We start from the raw sequence: 15,080 nt of genomic DNA, 5'->3' as shown, positions 1-15,080 counted from the left end.
CAAAATAAATTTTCTGAAGTAAAGAGATATCAAATAAAGCTAAATAATTGTGTTTAAAAACTCTTTAAGTTGAAATTTGATTTAGCAAGCATATACTTTCATATTAGAGCACAAAAAAAATCTAAAATATAATAAAATATTAAAGGAATGTTTTTATAATTAAATACCTTGTGTTTTTTTAGTACTATGAGAATGTCTTATCCCTTTACTTGTCAACTATTAGCTTACTTCTAATTGCTTCTGTTTTAGCTCTTAATAATTTCTATCCTTTCAATTCTTCACAAAATAATTAATAAACTTTAAATCTAAAAGAGAAGCTTATGAGTAGTTAAGGAAAAAGAAAAAACTTGTTAATTTAAAAGATTAATTATTCTTGATAGAATTTACTTACTTTAAATAATCTCTTCTCTTTTTCCTTAGAACCAAGACCTGTATTGTTTTTAGTGTTATAGTAGGACTCACAACAAGTAAGATACAATAATGCAACCTACAAATTTTAAGACAATGGATGTATAAGTCCTATCTACTTATAGATTTCTAATTTTTCCATATCTCATTCTATGTGTGACTCAATTTATATTTGATTTTAACCCTTAAATATTGTGGCTCTTAGTTATGTAGAAGAGAAAGTGAAGAAATAAAGAAATTAATAAGCTAAGTGAGAAGTGTTCAAGAAATTTAGTAGAATTTTTTGGATCAACAACTCATCAACAAAATTTTTTGAATTAAGAGCTATCAACTCTCTAATTCATTTGTGTTTTAATATTAATCAAGTTAATATATTTAAGCGTAATTTTTTCTCTTCTCTTGCACCTTATATTAAAACAGCTAAAAAATAAAGGAGGCAAAGAACAAAAAAATTTTGAAAAATAAATTATTAGTATAATGAATGTATGGATGTGTTTAACTTCAATCTATCTTTCTAAAAAAATAAGAAACATGATTATACATAAATTTCTAACTATCTAAATAATCAAAAAAATTTCCTTAACTTTTGTTTTCAAAGCTTTTAAGTATATAAAAAGCCTTAAAAAATGTATAAATACTTGGGATGCGTTAATTGCCTTAGTAGGCATTTGTAAACAAAATATTTAAGATTACTTAAATCTAAAGAAACATGTGCATTAATATTTAATATTGTGAATTAATGTTTATAATTTTACAAAACAAAATAGTAAATTTTTTTACCAATATTAAGGATTGAACGCAACCCTATTATTTGAAGATAATATAACTTTTTAAGTATTTATACTTTTGTTTATTATTTTTCCTCCTCATCCAACTAATTTTAGATAAATTGATTTTGTCATTCATAAAAATTTAACCATTTATATGTTTACTAAAATTATTTTTTAATTGGAAGAGTTGAGTACAAAAAGAAGAAAAAAGGAGGTAAAGAAGTTAAGTATAAAGATAAGAATTTTTTTTTAAAGAAAATTGACTTAATTTTTTATTATTTTTATATTTTTTAAGCAAATTTATTTCACTTAAAAAAATTAAATTATTCAATTTTTTTGCCACATAAAATATTTAGATTTTTTTTACAATTATACACTTTTATTTTGAGTTATGTGTCGTTATTATGACATTACCGACTTCAGCTATGTAGGAGTGTTAAAACAAACTAGTCCAAACCTGTCTCGTTTAAAAATGGACTAATTTTTCTAGCCTGCCTAATTTAAGAATGGGCTGGCAAGCTAACAGGCCAGTCTGCCAAAAAATAAAAAAAAGTTAGTAGTCCATTAAATTAATCGCTAATCCACTAAAAAATAAAATAAAAATAAAAAAATTATAATAAATAATAAAAAATATTTAAAATATTCATAAAATAATATTTTATTAATATTTATTTTTTAAAAAATAAATTTTGAACCTAACGGGCCAACGGGCCAACTTGTCCCGACCCGTATTTTAGCGGGCTAAAATGGAATAGACTAATGGATCACAACATTCAACTCGACCCGTCAGATTAGGTCCATTTTGCCAACCCTATAGCTATGCGACGCTACTCATGATATTAGGATTTTTAATAAATAAACGGCCTTTGTTTGTGTTATGTAAGAAAAAAGTTAAATAAATAAATCAACTTGGAATAAAAGCTCTTGTTTTCGTGGCTCATGATTTGCCCTATGCAAATCTGGGTCACTTTTGTTCTAATGACAGTTGTGGCTTTGGATTTTGGTGAATTTGACTTTTAGCTTGCATTTCGTTCCACGATTTTAGGATTTGTAAGTAAAAATAAAATAAAATACATGTGTAAATTAAGCATAACCTGCATCCTATTTACACTCTTTGGGGCAAAAAAGGAGGTGGCCTCAAAAGTGAAACATAACTAAAACAAAAGAAGACTAAATCGGAAGAAAAAAAAAACAAAACATAAACTGAAAGTAGTCAAAAGAAGACAAAGACAATGATAAAAAGATGAAAAACAAAAAAGGTGTCCTCATTATCATAAAAATTGATTGTGTAGTCGAAAATTATGTGATCTCGACTACTCACAGAACATACAAAAATTTGTCCTGTGTTACAGTTTCCATACCCTTGTCCTTGACTCTGGGTTGTACATTTTGTTTTGTCGTTTCTTCTGTCGCACTTGTATTTTGGTTGTTGTCCGTAGTTTTCACACAACCCATAAACCACAAAGCGAAGGCCCAAAGTTGTGCACATCAGAGAGAGCCCCAAGAGCTTCAAATCTCACTCTACCATTAGGATCTGCTTCAAAATTATCAACCATTACTGGTGTTGGAGCTGGTAGGCCATGTCTTTGGCTAAGAATAAGTATCTCACGACAACAATAACAAATGAGAAATTGGACCTATAAACAAATAAGAACCAGTGAGGAATAGAATGTGACGAAAAAATTGGATAAAATTGTTGTGAAGAAAATTAAAAGATTGGTTGAAAAAAAAACTTAGTTGAAAGATTAATAAATGAGATAAGAAAATATACTCTTTACCTTATTTACAATTATATTACAAAGAATAGATTCAAAATTTTGTAACTTTTAATATCCCTTTCCTCTTTAATTTTTGAAACAAAACTATGCCTTCGTAAAAAAATTTTAATCTCCTTTAGTTAAATCCTTTTGTTATACATTTTCAAAACTCTCAGATGTACCAACCTAATTTCCATTTTTAAACATTCTCTTTTTCGTCATTTTTCATCATCCTAATACAATTCATTTTCACATTATGAACTGCCTTAAGTCTTTTATATAAATATTTATACAAAGAAGAAAATAAAAAGAATCATATATTAAAAATAATTTATGCCACTTAATTTAAAATAAAAAACAAACTTCCAAAAATTATTGGAATGTAAACTAACTTTAATTTATGAGAGTAAATAAATTATTTCCATGCATCTTCAAATCCTCTACATAAATGATCCACTTCACAACTAGCCTCTTATTTTAGAAGCATTTGTGTTCAAATATTAACCTAAAGGTATGTTTTCTTTCTACTTATCCTTCTGGGGACCACTGCAACTTACTTTGATCTGAACCTCTGCTCAAAAGTGATTATTCAAGTGACGAGTCTTTTTCTGGGTCCTAAAAGTATGAATCATGTTATCATAAATGTAAATTCATTATTTTCTATTTGTAATTATAATATGATATATATATATATAGGACAGAATTTTTTTACACGTCTAAAAATTTTACACTTAGTTTAAGTTTTTTATTTAACTTAAATCTAACGATCAATAAAATAATAAATTATAACCTATTAAATTTAAATTAAATAAAAAACTTAAATTAGATGTAAAAACTTTTAATACAATAACTAAAATTTGATTTTTACAGTTGACTCTCTTTAGTGTAATAAGACTTAATTTTAGTGGTTATTGTATTATACAGATTGTATAAAGTTATGATTTTTTACATGTAATGTTAATTAATTATTAATAATGTTTGATAAAAAAATATATATATATATATTATTAACATATTAAATAATAAAAATAATATTATAGATTATACGATTCTAATATAATAATTAACTATTAGATTATATATAAAAAATATTTTACTATCATACTTTAACTTTTAGTTTTTTATTTGCTCGGTAAAAAAACCTAAGACATTTTTTTTTTACTAAAATAAATGTATACACGTTGTGATTGAATATTTTTAAAAAAATAATATTTAAAATATAAGATGTACTATATCATAATAAAAAAAAGAAAGTATATGTTATTTAAGAGTCACCATATTCTATTTACCTATATGCTATCCCTCAAAGAGTGTAGTACATTCTTATTTTTTGCTTGATACAAATGGGTAGATTATAGTAACAAATGCATGCCTTCTAAAAGCATATTTCTTTATTTTAGCCTTCCAAATATGATTGAAAGTAGTGTGATGTGCATGCTCTGCCCAATACATATCAACCATTTATAGCCAACCTTAGTAGAGTTAGTATCCTTGATATAGGTCAATTTTAACAGTAGCCTTTGTAATATATATATATATATAAAATATTTTTTTAAATAAATATATAATATAGATTAAATTATTTGAAAATTTTATTTTTTTTAAAATTTAATTTAATTTAGTTTTATTATTATATATAATATATTAAAATGATAAAAGTTTAATAAAATTACAATAATTTAAAATAAATTTTTAAAAATAATATATTATAATTTTTTTATACATAAAGATATATTTTAAAAAATTGAAAGTCTATATAGAGTAATAAAAAAATATAAATGCAAATATGGATATTCATTAAATAAAAAAGTAAGCAATAAATAAAATTATTGTAACGAAAAATAATGTAATTTATATATTGTTTTAAAATATTTTTATTTTAAAAATTACATACGATAAACTATTGAAAAAAAGTAACTTCATTTAATGTCAAGTTAAAAGACAGTTATAAATATGCTATTAATAAACTTGGAATAAAAACACTAATTTGGAATACGTATTTAAAGCAAGTTAAAAGGCAGTACTTGCAATTATTATAATATTATCATTTAAAACTGTATATACTAACTTAGTTATTACTATTTTAAATGATATTATGACTATATATATATATATATATATATATATATATATTCAATAACATATAATTAAATAAAAATATATAAAAACAAATAAAATAATAGTTGAAATTGAAAATTAGTTTTACAATTTAAAATAGACATACAATAAATAATAATATTTTATTTTATTTATTAATTCAATAATATATATAACATGCTTTAATAAAATTATAAGATTTAGATTAATTTATTTAATCATATTTAATAATTTAAAATTTAATTCATTAAAATTATTTCAACTCAACTTTAAACGAATATTTCTTATATTGTATTATCATCAAACATTTGTAAAATACAAATATGTCTGAAAATTATTTAAGAATAAGTTCATTAATTTTAATTCTTAAAATTTATTTTAAACGTTTAATAACATATTTTTAATAAAAATCATTATATAAAATATAAAAAATAAATTTTTATTATTAAAAATTTAAAGTTCGTAAAAATTGACGTTCACATTTTACTCTAAAAGAAAAAAAGATTTATGAGGAAGAATATTTAATGTTTTCTCATGAGTTTGTAGGGCCCATCTTTTTCGGTGCTCTGTTTGATTCCTACCCATCGTTCATTTCACCGTTTGCTGTTGAGTGACGAATGCCTCTCCACTCTGTTCAGAACCACACTACTCACCGCTCCATTCAGCACTAAATACCTCTGCTTCTAGAACCTTCGCAACCGTTTCAGTCAACGCCACTCGGTACCCTCTCTCTCTCTCTCTCTTTCAATCTCCACATCCCAATCGCATGTTTCTTCGTTGGTGTTAATGTCGTTCATGAAGACGATGTTGTCGGTTCTTTGTTTGATTTCGCTTATCAATGTGCCTTTTTCTATTTTCTTTTTAATTTTATTTTCTTGTTTTTATACATTTTTATTCTTGGTATTTCTCATTGTTTTAGGTTTCAACTGCAACACAAATTGCATGTCATGTGTTTTTTGTTTAACTATTTTATGCTTCAAATTTATGTTCTTTTTTGTTGATCATTATTATTTTTTGGTTGTTGGAGATTGACAACAGAGAAAAGCATGGGAATAGGGAGATATGAAAGGTAGCATGCATAAGCATAGTGAGTATCATTGAGTGGAGAAGATTGAATTTAGGTTTATGATAGAAAGGATGGATGATGAAGCTCGTGGTGATTCTTTCTGGTTAGGGGAAATTAATGGGAAGGTTCAAACCCCCACGAGAAAGAAAAGGAAATACAGAACAAAGAAGAAGGAATATGATGGGTGGGGATCGGTTTCACTTATTCAGTTTCTTAAATCGATTGGTAGAGATACAAGCACCATGACAGATCAAAGTGAGGTTGCCAAAATTATAAATGATTATGTTAAGCAGAATGATCTTTTTCATCCTACGAAAAAGAAACGAATTGTGTGTGATGAGAGACTTCATTTGCTGTTTGGAAGGAAGACCATTAGCCGGTTGAAAATCAATGACTTGCTCGAGTCACACTTTGCGGAGAATTGTGAAGAATCTTCTGATGATATGTTGTTTGACAACTTTGACTCGGATGAAGATGAGAATGCCTTGGCAACTTGTGAGACCCCCAGAACAGCAACTCTGGAGAGAAAGAGTCAACCAAGGAAAACGGTTATTAAAAAACCAACGAGCTGTTTTGCTGCCATCGTTCCTTCCAACATCAAGCTTGTTTATCTGAAGAGGAGTCTAGTTGAGGAACTTTTGAAAGACCCTGAAAGTTTTGAGACTAAAGTAGTGGGAAGCTTCATAAGAATCAGATGCGATCCCAATGATTACCTTCAGAAAAACTCACACCAGCTTTTGCAAGTCACAGGTAATTTGGCTGCTGTAGGTTGATTATGACATTGCATTCTACTAAATGCTCCTTTATTATTACTGACTGCTTAAGTTTAATACTTATGTTTGTCAGAAGCAGAAGCAAGAAACTTGAAAGCAAACTCAAATGTATTTATGTATTTTTTTTTATACATCATTAGTTTAAGTCATGTGTTTGATGAACCAGCAAAGTAGTCAAATTAGTGCTGATTGAATGATTTGGACTAGTCACAATGAATGATAATGAACAAAATTATCTGATCCAATAATATCCTGTCGGTTGGGATTCTCATCGATGAAGCAAACCACGATGTGCTTCCTAAAAGGAATGGTTTGGACTATTTGCAATGAGTGACGACAAACAAAACAATCTAATCCAATACTCTGATGCTGGGTGGGATTCAAATAACTGAAAAAAAATTGTACTTATCGTGTACATGTCACTTAATATAGGTCACTTGTCAGTTATTATTCATCCTAACTGAATTGTGGTTTAGACTATTCACAATGAAGGACGGTGAACAAACAATTAACTTTCTATGGGCTCCTTCCAGGAGTTATTTCCCAAAGTGTTATGTAGTTATTTATTTATGAATTTGGCAAGCCAATGGAAAATTGAATATGACATATATAGAAAATTTTGACAATGAGATTTATTTCTTCTAATCATATTTATTATAATCTTATTATTCATGATTAGAATTGCATGATTCAATATGATTGACTTGCCATGTCATGTAATGGATCGTAGATGATTTGAATCTTATGAGTTATGATACATGAATGAATTGGTGTGATTCCATATCATTAATATGAATTGCATGATTCAACAATTCGTTGTTTTTTCATTTTCTACCATACTCTTACCATTTCTTATCAAAGATATTGCAAAGTTGGATAAGTTTAAATTGTTAAAGGAATAGGAACCAAAGGCATACACTGTCATCATGCTATACAATGTATCTGGCTATTTAATTGCTCTATTTTTAGTCTCTAAAATAAAAGCTCCACAAACACAATTATGACTTCTAATTTCTTTCATGTGACATGATTTATATGATATATTTCAAGCTATTTTTGTCATGTCTTTGACTCTTATGATTTGATATGATTCATGATTCAAAAATTAGCTTAACGATTCACAATTTGAATTGCAATTTGATAACCTTGCTTCTTGTTAGTTAAAATACAGTTCTTTCTGGGCTTTCATTCAGGTATAAAGAAGAGCTCTGAAGCAAATGGGGAAATTCACTTTCAAGCTTCTGGTTTCATTAAAGACATCAGGATTCAAATGCTTTCAGACGACAATTTCTCTGAGGTACAGTAAATTTATCTTGCTATTTTTAGCTTTATTTAGAAAAAATAGTAGACTGCCATTGAGGGTTAACTCAACTAGTAGCATCAAATTGCATTGATTCGAAGGTATTGGGCCTGATTCATGCCATTGATCCCTCACTGATAAATCATTTGTACTGTAAGTACCATTTTAAACAGTTTGTGCCATGCCCTGAACTTGGAATGGGGTGACTTCTCCTTCCCATTAATTTTCATGTACCCCACAAAAAAATTGCTAACTCTGGCACATTAAAATCAAGACACATTATCTTTATTGATATGATATATCAAAATTTAAAATTTTAAAACTAAATTCAAGTTAAGATTGGTTAAGATCATAATAATTTTAAATGTTTGTTTATCTAAAAAAGGATATCTTTACTTTGATACATTGTATGTATCAAGATTTACGATTTCAATCAAATTAAAATTGAAATTAAATTTAAGAAATAGTATTTGAAAGGAACAAAAAATGAATGTTCAGAAGCCATTTGGCTTAGTCAAGATAAGAGTAGCTCCTAGAAATGCTATTTTTCAAGAATTAGGGCTTGAATTTATAATATAGGGGTGGATTTGCTTTACTGACTAAAATAATTCTAATAAATGCTGACAAATTAATAGCATACTTTTGCATGAGAATCACAACTTTGTGTGACTGCTTTATACTATCTTCTCAGTGAGATTTATCATGTTCAAAAACTTTCTGCCTTCCTTATCTGTATAGTTCTGCCTTTATATTTTTGGGTTTGAGATTGTGAGACTTTGGTTGCAGGAGGAGTGTGAGTATTTGCATCAGAGAGTAAAAGATGGCATGCTCAAGAGACCAATGATCGTAAGCTCTTTTTAGCATTTTAATTATTCTAAAATAGAAAAATTCCTGCAAACACTAGAACAATCCACTTCCTTAAACAGTGAACTGTAAGGAATAAAGAGCCAGTGTATTCTTTATTCATGAAGCCTATTTTATTTTAAATGCTGTGTCTGATGCTTTAAGAATCCGACTAATGTGACATTTTTTTATGCATGGTAGGTGGACATAGAGAAGATGGTAATAGTATTGCATGAGGATATGACTAAGCATGTATGTACTGAACTGTTGTTGAACCTAGTGTCTTCATTGCTTTATTTATGTTTCTGTTCATGATTTTCTCAGTTTGTCAAGCTAATTTTTGAATCATGAATTATAAATTCTGACAAATTGTAAGTTTTAGGGGCACAGTGTTAAAATAGCTTGAAATATATTATAAATGATATATAGTTCTCAATTTGATAATTTTAAACAAGAAATTGACAAAATAACTCAACCACAAGTCTCACCAAACCAAATTGTAAGTCATAATTGAGTGTGTGAAGCTTCTATTTCAGAAGAATGGAAATAGAGCAGTGGAATGTCATCTACTTCATCCGTGTACACAACCCTAACTAGCCTAGGTTTGGTAATAGATTATTTTTAGGAAAAAAAAAAGTTTTTTCTTCAAAAGCTCTCTCAAGAAGCTGTTAAATAAGCAATTATTTCTCCAAAATAAGTTGAACCAAATGCACCCCTGATGGGAAAAGACATGGTTATTGTTGTATACTATAAGAAGGCAGCTGGAGTCATTTCTCGGGCATTCCCACTTTTTACTCCACGTTCTGGAATCTGCATATATTGATCGTATTTTGTTGTAATATGTAATCAGCACTAAGTCTATATGCTTAATGCACCAGGAAAAGCCAAAATTTAGTTCTATAGCTTCATGCCATGATTTATCTATTGTTGTTGTCTATTCTCAGAACTTTGCAATGCTCCTGGCTAGCTATACTCTATGGCAAATTAGATCAGCATTGATAATAATTTCATTTGCATGCTCTCGTTTGATCGACCAGTTACTAGCACTGGCTCTTCCATTAATAGAAATTGTCATTCAGTGTCACATTCTATAAAGTACTCTTGGGAATAAAGAAAACTTTTGAATTTAAGTATTTGACATTTAAAACACTATTTATAGTGTTTATGCATCCTAATCATACCTGTGTGTACATTTAAAGTTAAAACTAAATATGTGTTGTACATGCTTGTTTCAAATACAAAATTCTATTTACCCTTCTTATATTTCGGCTTTACTTTTCCCGACTTTCCTGCTTTTTTGTTATGTGGTGAATTTGTTTTAGTGGCTCACAAGAGAATTCACGCTGTTACAAAACCTTATTGATCGAGCAAATGAAAAGGGTTGGCGTAGAGAATATCCTTTTCAGATATTTAATAAATGATGACATTTTCAATATTGTGATTATTTCTCCCTATTCATTGTTTGTTCAGAAGATGTAAACATCTGCTGAGCCTAGTTAACACATTACATTACTCTCATTACACAACTAAATTTGTTCTCTAGTAGGTACTTAATCGATTGTTAACTGTACTGTTTGTCATAAATAAAAGTCATTGACTGTTTATGGCAATCAATTTATACATAGTTCACCCAGGACAACTTCACGATCCTTGATTGTTTTTATTTCATATTTTATTTATTTACTTATTTTTGCAAATGATGATACTGGTATGATGATCATTCAAATAATAAATAAATAAAATCTGTTCCTGTCATTGTTTTCCAGGCCACTAAAAATATTTTGGACGCTAGTTGATCACCTAATTGATTTGAGCCATCAAATCAATTCTTTTCAGTCCTTACATGGTTCATCTGACAGTTGTATAATTATTTAATTTGTCTATTTCCTGCATTAATTCTCAGTGTCATATTGTTGGATAATTTTTAGGGTGAGGGTCTATTTCTTCAAAACCACATCACAAACTTGGAGTAATGAACATTAATCTGTCCACATACTCCTGTATAAGAAAGCAGTCAATTGTAGCAATGAGCATTTTGCATTAGGATTCTGTCTGATCATTGTGAGTCTTATGCTATATGCTTTGTTTAGTGATCTTTTAAAAGTCAAAATCTGTAAAAGATTTTCCATAAAATAGAGGTTCCTTAATCAATTGGAAATACACTAGATGAGTACCTACGGAGAAGGGAGAAGCTTCAGAGTCCAGAAGAACAGGAACGGTTATTGCGTGAAATTCCTGAAGTCATTGCAGAAGATGAAGATGAAGAATCTACAACACCGGATGTTCAAGATAAAAAGGTAGAAAACAATATACTGGAGTTTTGGCAGGCTACCTGTACAAAAACATCTGTTATGACTGAGGTCCCAAAAGCAATTGCAAATGATTTGGCATGCAAGGCTACAAAACTGGATATTACCGCTGATGCAGTAAAACAAGAAAGCAATTCACCAAAGTCAATTCTCAGCCTCAGTAGAGTATCAGAAGTTCCTCTTTTCAATATGACAAAAAATAGCTCTATGTTGAATTGCATCTCTGGTGACACTGTTGCAGGTTTGTTATAAACATTCCATGATTCTCACTTTTAATAATGTAAGCCTGTTTTTTGTCAGTGAATGCACTCGATGGTAATAGTGCAGTATGTTTTGTTTGGTGGGGAGGGTGCTGCATTTATTCATTATATACCTCAAAAGCACTGATGACAAGCCATGGAAAGAGCTTTACTGAGAAGATAATGAGCATTCTCCAACCAAAGACAAACTGCATAGCATAGAAATCATACTGCAATAACAGTTTTTTAACCTTACCTGCCAAAGCCTCCAAACTTGATGAAAAGAAATGCTCCGAGTTCTGTGGGCATCCCAATGCATAGGCAGAATTAGATTCTTTTGCGTCAAAGACCTTTTTTCTTCAACTTTCTATGAAAGCTTTTGAAAAAATTAAAAAGATTATTTCCCTTGAGAAAAACATTTCTAACTATGCACTTAGTCATAACCTCCCTTCTACATTCCACAATAGTTTCTAAAAGATTAGCCATAACAAGAGTATATAAACAGCTGTTTCCTTGTACTTTTTAATCAGATTAGTGTTGTTTTCCAATTTGAATTTATGTAGGGGGCACTTCATTTCTAGGATTAGATTTTTCTGTCTTTTCATATTAATGATGTCTTTCCCAGTTTCCAACTCCATCCTATTTGTCCTTTTCCATTAATGCCATTTTTCACTTTCCTTAAAAAATTTAAGGACCTATTTGTTTCAAAGTTGAGTAGAATTGATTTTGATAGAATAAATTTTGAACCATTGAAAGCAATTTGAATATGTGCCAGAGTTGATCTTAGCCATAGATTTTTATTGAAGTGTCTTTTATTGGAAAGCTTGAGAATTGGCTTTTGAACATGAAACCAAAAAGCACTAACTTGTTTGCATAGAATTAGTTCAGTATATTTATTCCACTTAGAATTGATTAAATCACACCCTATTAATTATCCTTTCTTCATTTGATGCTTTGTTTTAGTTTCTGTCATTGCTAAAGTGCTATGCCCATAAACCATATAATTTTCATTATAAGCATTATTTAGTATCTCTAATTCTGTAAACAACGATTTTCCTGTATACTATGCTGCAATCAAATTTGCTATGAACCTCAAGATAATGTATTAGTTTGCCCATTATAGTTTTTCTTTTTTTTTTTCTTTTTTTTTAATTTTACAATATTTTTCTCTCTTAATGGGTGTCAACTTACACATCTAAGCCTATTCTAATGTCATGCCATTGATGTTCTTGGCATGTTTTGGCAGAGCATCAATCATCTTGCTTATCTGTTCAGCAGCAGCCAGAGCCACAAACATACTTTGCATGTAAGAATGATGACATATCTAAGCCAGGCGAATCAAACGAAGCTAAGATCTCTCAAGGACTGCCTGACAATCAGATACAGCCATCTCAGATTCAGGTTATAGACCTAAGCGATGATGATGACAATGACGAGGATAAAGAAAAACCAATTACTTCAAAACAGGTTCCTGCTGAGCAGTTGGATTCCTTGATGTGGCATTACAGAGATCCACAGGGAAATGTACAAGGACCATTTTCCTTATCTTCTCTAAAACGGTGGAGTGATGCTGGTTACTTCACTCCAGATTTCAAGGTCTGGAAGTTAGGTCAAAGCCAGGTTGAAGGTGTATTTTTGGTGGATATACTACCCCAATTTTTCCCCATTCGATCAAATTGCAAATGATGCCTTACAAATCGAGGTGAATAATTCTGCTAGATTCTTAGGCAACCGCCAACCTACAACTTGTAACTGTAACTAGGAGCTCATGATCTCTAATTGAATCATTTGTCCTCCCTCTTTTGTCTACCTCTTTATCTTGTTAAGATGAACTGTTAATATTGTATCATTCATGCATGATCCATCCAAATTTTAGATTGTTTGGAGAAAAGTTGTGCTGTGTTACAATGCTCCAAATAAGGTTGTTATGGTTGTCCAAGCGGGAGATTGTGCGGGCTATAGTGAAAAGATAAATACAAACACTTTTTTGTACACTTTGTAATTAGTCCTTTTTTTAAAATGTCAAAGCACTTGGCTCATAAATTTTTGACATTTTACAGAAAAGAACAATCGCAAAAAGTGATGAAAAATGTACTCAAAAGGATTGTTTGCATTCCCCAATAGTGAAAATATCAACTTGGCAAGGAGGTTGATTCAGTAGACATGGCTCTACAACACTTGGAGAGCATTGTCAATAAGCAGACACGAGATGTTCTCAAGCTTTGGATTACATACAACCTGGTACCAATATGTAAATTTACAACAATTGTTCCCAACACCGCTTTAGGATTCTTGCTCCCTCCTTGTGTGGTTGATACAAGCTGCTCCCTGTTGGATAGGGAAGATTAGGGATGGGGATGGGGTACCTAAAATGGGATTTTCAATCTTAGTGCATGTTTGGGAATTTTTTGTTTTTTATAAATAATTGTTTATTTTTCAAAGGTTCTTTCAGAACTTTTTAAAATAAAGTATTAATTTTTCAAAATAAACTAAATCAAACGCACACTTAAGTGTGTAATTTTTCGTTTGGAAACTTTCAGATTCATGTTAATTTATCCAAACTATGGTTTTGAGGTTTCCCATTGGATTTTGTGATGAGGGTCGAGATTAAGATCTTGAGGCATAAATAATGATTACGCTGCGGCATATTATCTGGGAAGTGGAGGTGGACTTATCGGGTTTATGTAGTAGCTTAGCAATCTATTGGACCGGAAAATCCATGGGATGGTTAAAGCCCAATACCAACCACTAGCCTTTCCATTAATTGGGCTGAAGGCCTCTTGGGAGAACAACTAACTCTCATAATTTGTTTAAGCAAAAATTACTGTTGAAACAAATATATATAATTACTTATTTGTGTTTTGTAGAGTAAAAAATAAAAAGCAAAACTCGTAACTCTCGTTTACTTGGCTATCTAAAAGAATTTATGATGAATAAATAAGACTCAAATTTCGGATGTTTAATAAAATTTGATTTATACTTTTTTTTCATATTATATAAATCTCTCTTAATTTATGCAATAACGTAGCACTGTATATCCTTATTACACATGCTACTTCTAATTTCTTATATATTTACACTAATAAAATAATATAAAAAATATATTAAACAAAATTTTATTGAATTTTAATAACTGTGAACATAATTTACCTTTGTAGGATTGAGTTATTGTCATTAACCGATTATATCTAATTTTTTGTACGTGGGTCTGGAGGGAGTCACTTCAGCTTGAGTGATCTTATTATTTGTGCTCATTTTAGAATAAGACACTCTTAGTACACTTTTAATTCACCGATGTGAAACTTATATCCCAATATATATATATATATATATATATATATATATATATATTGCATTAAAATTATATTATATATATTAATTATAAAAAGGTTTATTTTTAATAAAAAAATAATTTTTTCAACTCACTTTAATATTTTTTCTTAAAACTAATTCTACCAAAATGCTATTTATGAAAGTCAAATTAATTCACACAGTGCATGTTTATTACGTCAAAATAT

General features: G+C 29.3%; 1 protein-coding gene across 4 annotated transcripts; it reads left to right on the top strand.

Annotated features, from left to right (window-relative positions):
* Positions 1 to 5,549: 5,549 nt before the first annotated feature.
* Positions 5,550 to 13,998, top strand: LOC113867120 (uncharacterized protein At5g08430). 4 transcript variants are annotated; one of them, XM_027502155.1, is made up of 8 exons: positions 5,550 to 5,752; positions 6,060 to 6,848; positions 8,065 to 8,168; positions 8,958 to 9,017; positions 9,216 to 9,266; positions 10,337 to 10,407; positions 11,176 to 11,564; positions 12,809 to 13,998. In XM_027502155.1, the coding sequence occupies exons 2-8, from the start codon at positions 6,158 to 6,160 to the stop codon at positions 13,246 to 13,248; spliced, it is 1,806 nt and encodes a 601-aa protein (XP_027357956.1). In that variant the 5' UTR covers positions 5,550 to 5,752; positions 6,060 to 6,157; the 3' UTR covers positions 13,249 to 13,998. The 4 variants fall into 4 exon arrangements, with proteins under 4 accessions (XP_027357956.1, XP_027357957.1, XP_027357955.1 ...); XM_027502156.1 differs by having other exon boundaries at positions 5,641 to 5,752; positions 10,394 to 10,407; positions 12,809 to 13,553; XM_027502154.1 differs by having other exon boundaries at positions 5,649 to 5,752; positions 6,068 to 6,848; positions 12,809 to 13,858.
* The last annotated feature ends 1,082 nt before the right edge of the window (positions 13,999 to 15,080 follow it).

This window comes from Abrus precatorius, unplaced genomic scaffold, assembly GCF_003935025.1.
Source record: "Abrus precatorius isolate BTA unplaced genomic scaffold, Abrus_2018 Scaffold5, whole genome shotgun sequence".
In the NCBI taxonomy this organism is placed as follows: Eukaryota; Viridiplantae; Streptophyta; class Magnoliopsida; order Fabales; family Fabaceae; genus Abrus; species Abrus precatorius.
This window is presented reverse-complemented; position numbering and strand designations above follow the sequence as displayed.

What these genes read in the sequence shown, in the direction of transcription:
- LOC113867120 (XM_027502155.1), top strand. Translation starts at nt 6,158, where the DNA reads ATGATAGAAAGGATGGATGATGAAGCTCGTGGTGATTCTTTCTGGTTA. An exon ending in CCAGCTTTTGCAAGTCACAG is followed by an intron (nt 6,849 to 8,064) that starts GTAATTTGGCTG and finishes GCTTTCATTCAG; the next exon opens with GTATAAAGAAGAGCTCTGAA. An exon ending in CAGACGACAATTTCTCTGAG is followed by an intron (nt 8,169 to 8,957) that starts GTACAGTAAATT and finishes CTTTGGTTGCAG; the next exon opens with GAGGAGTGTGAGTATTTGCA.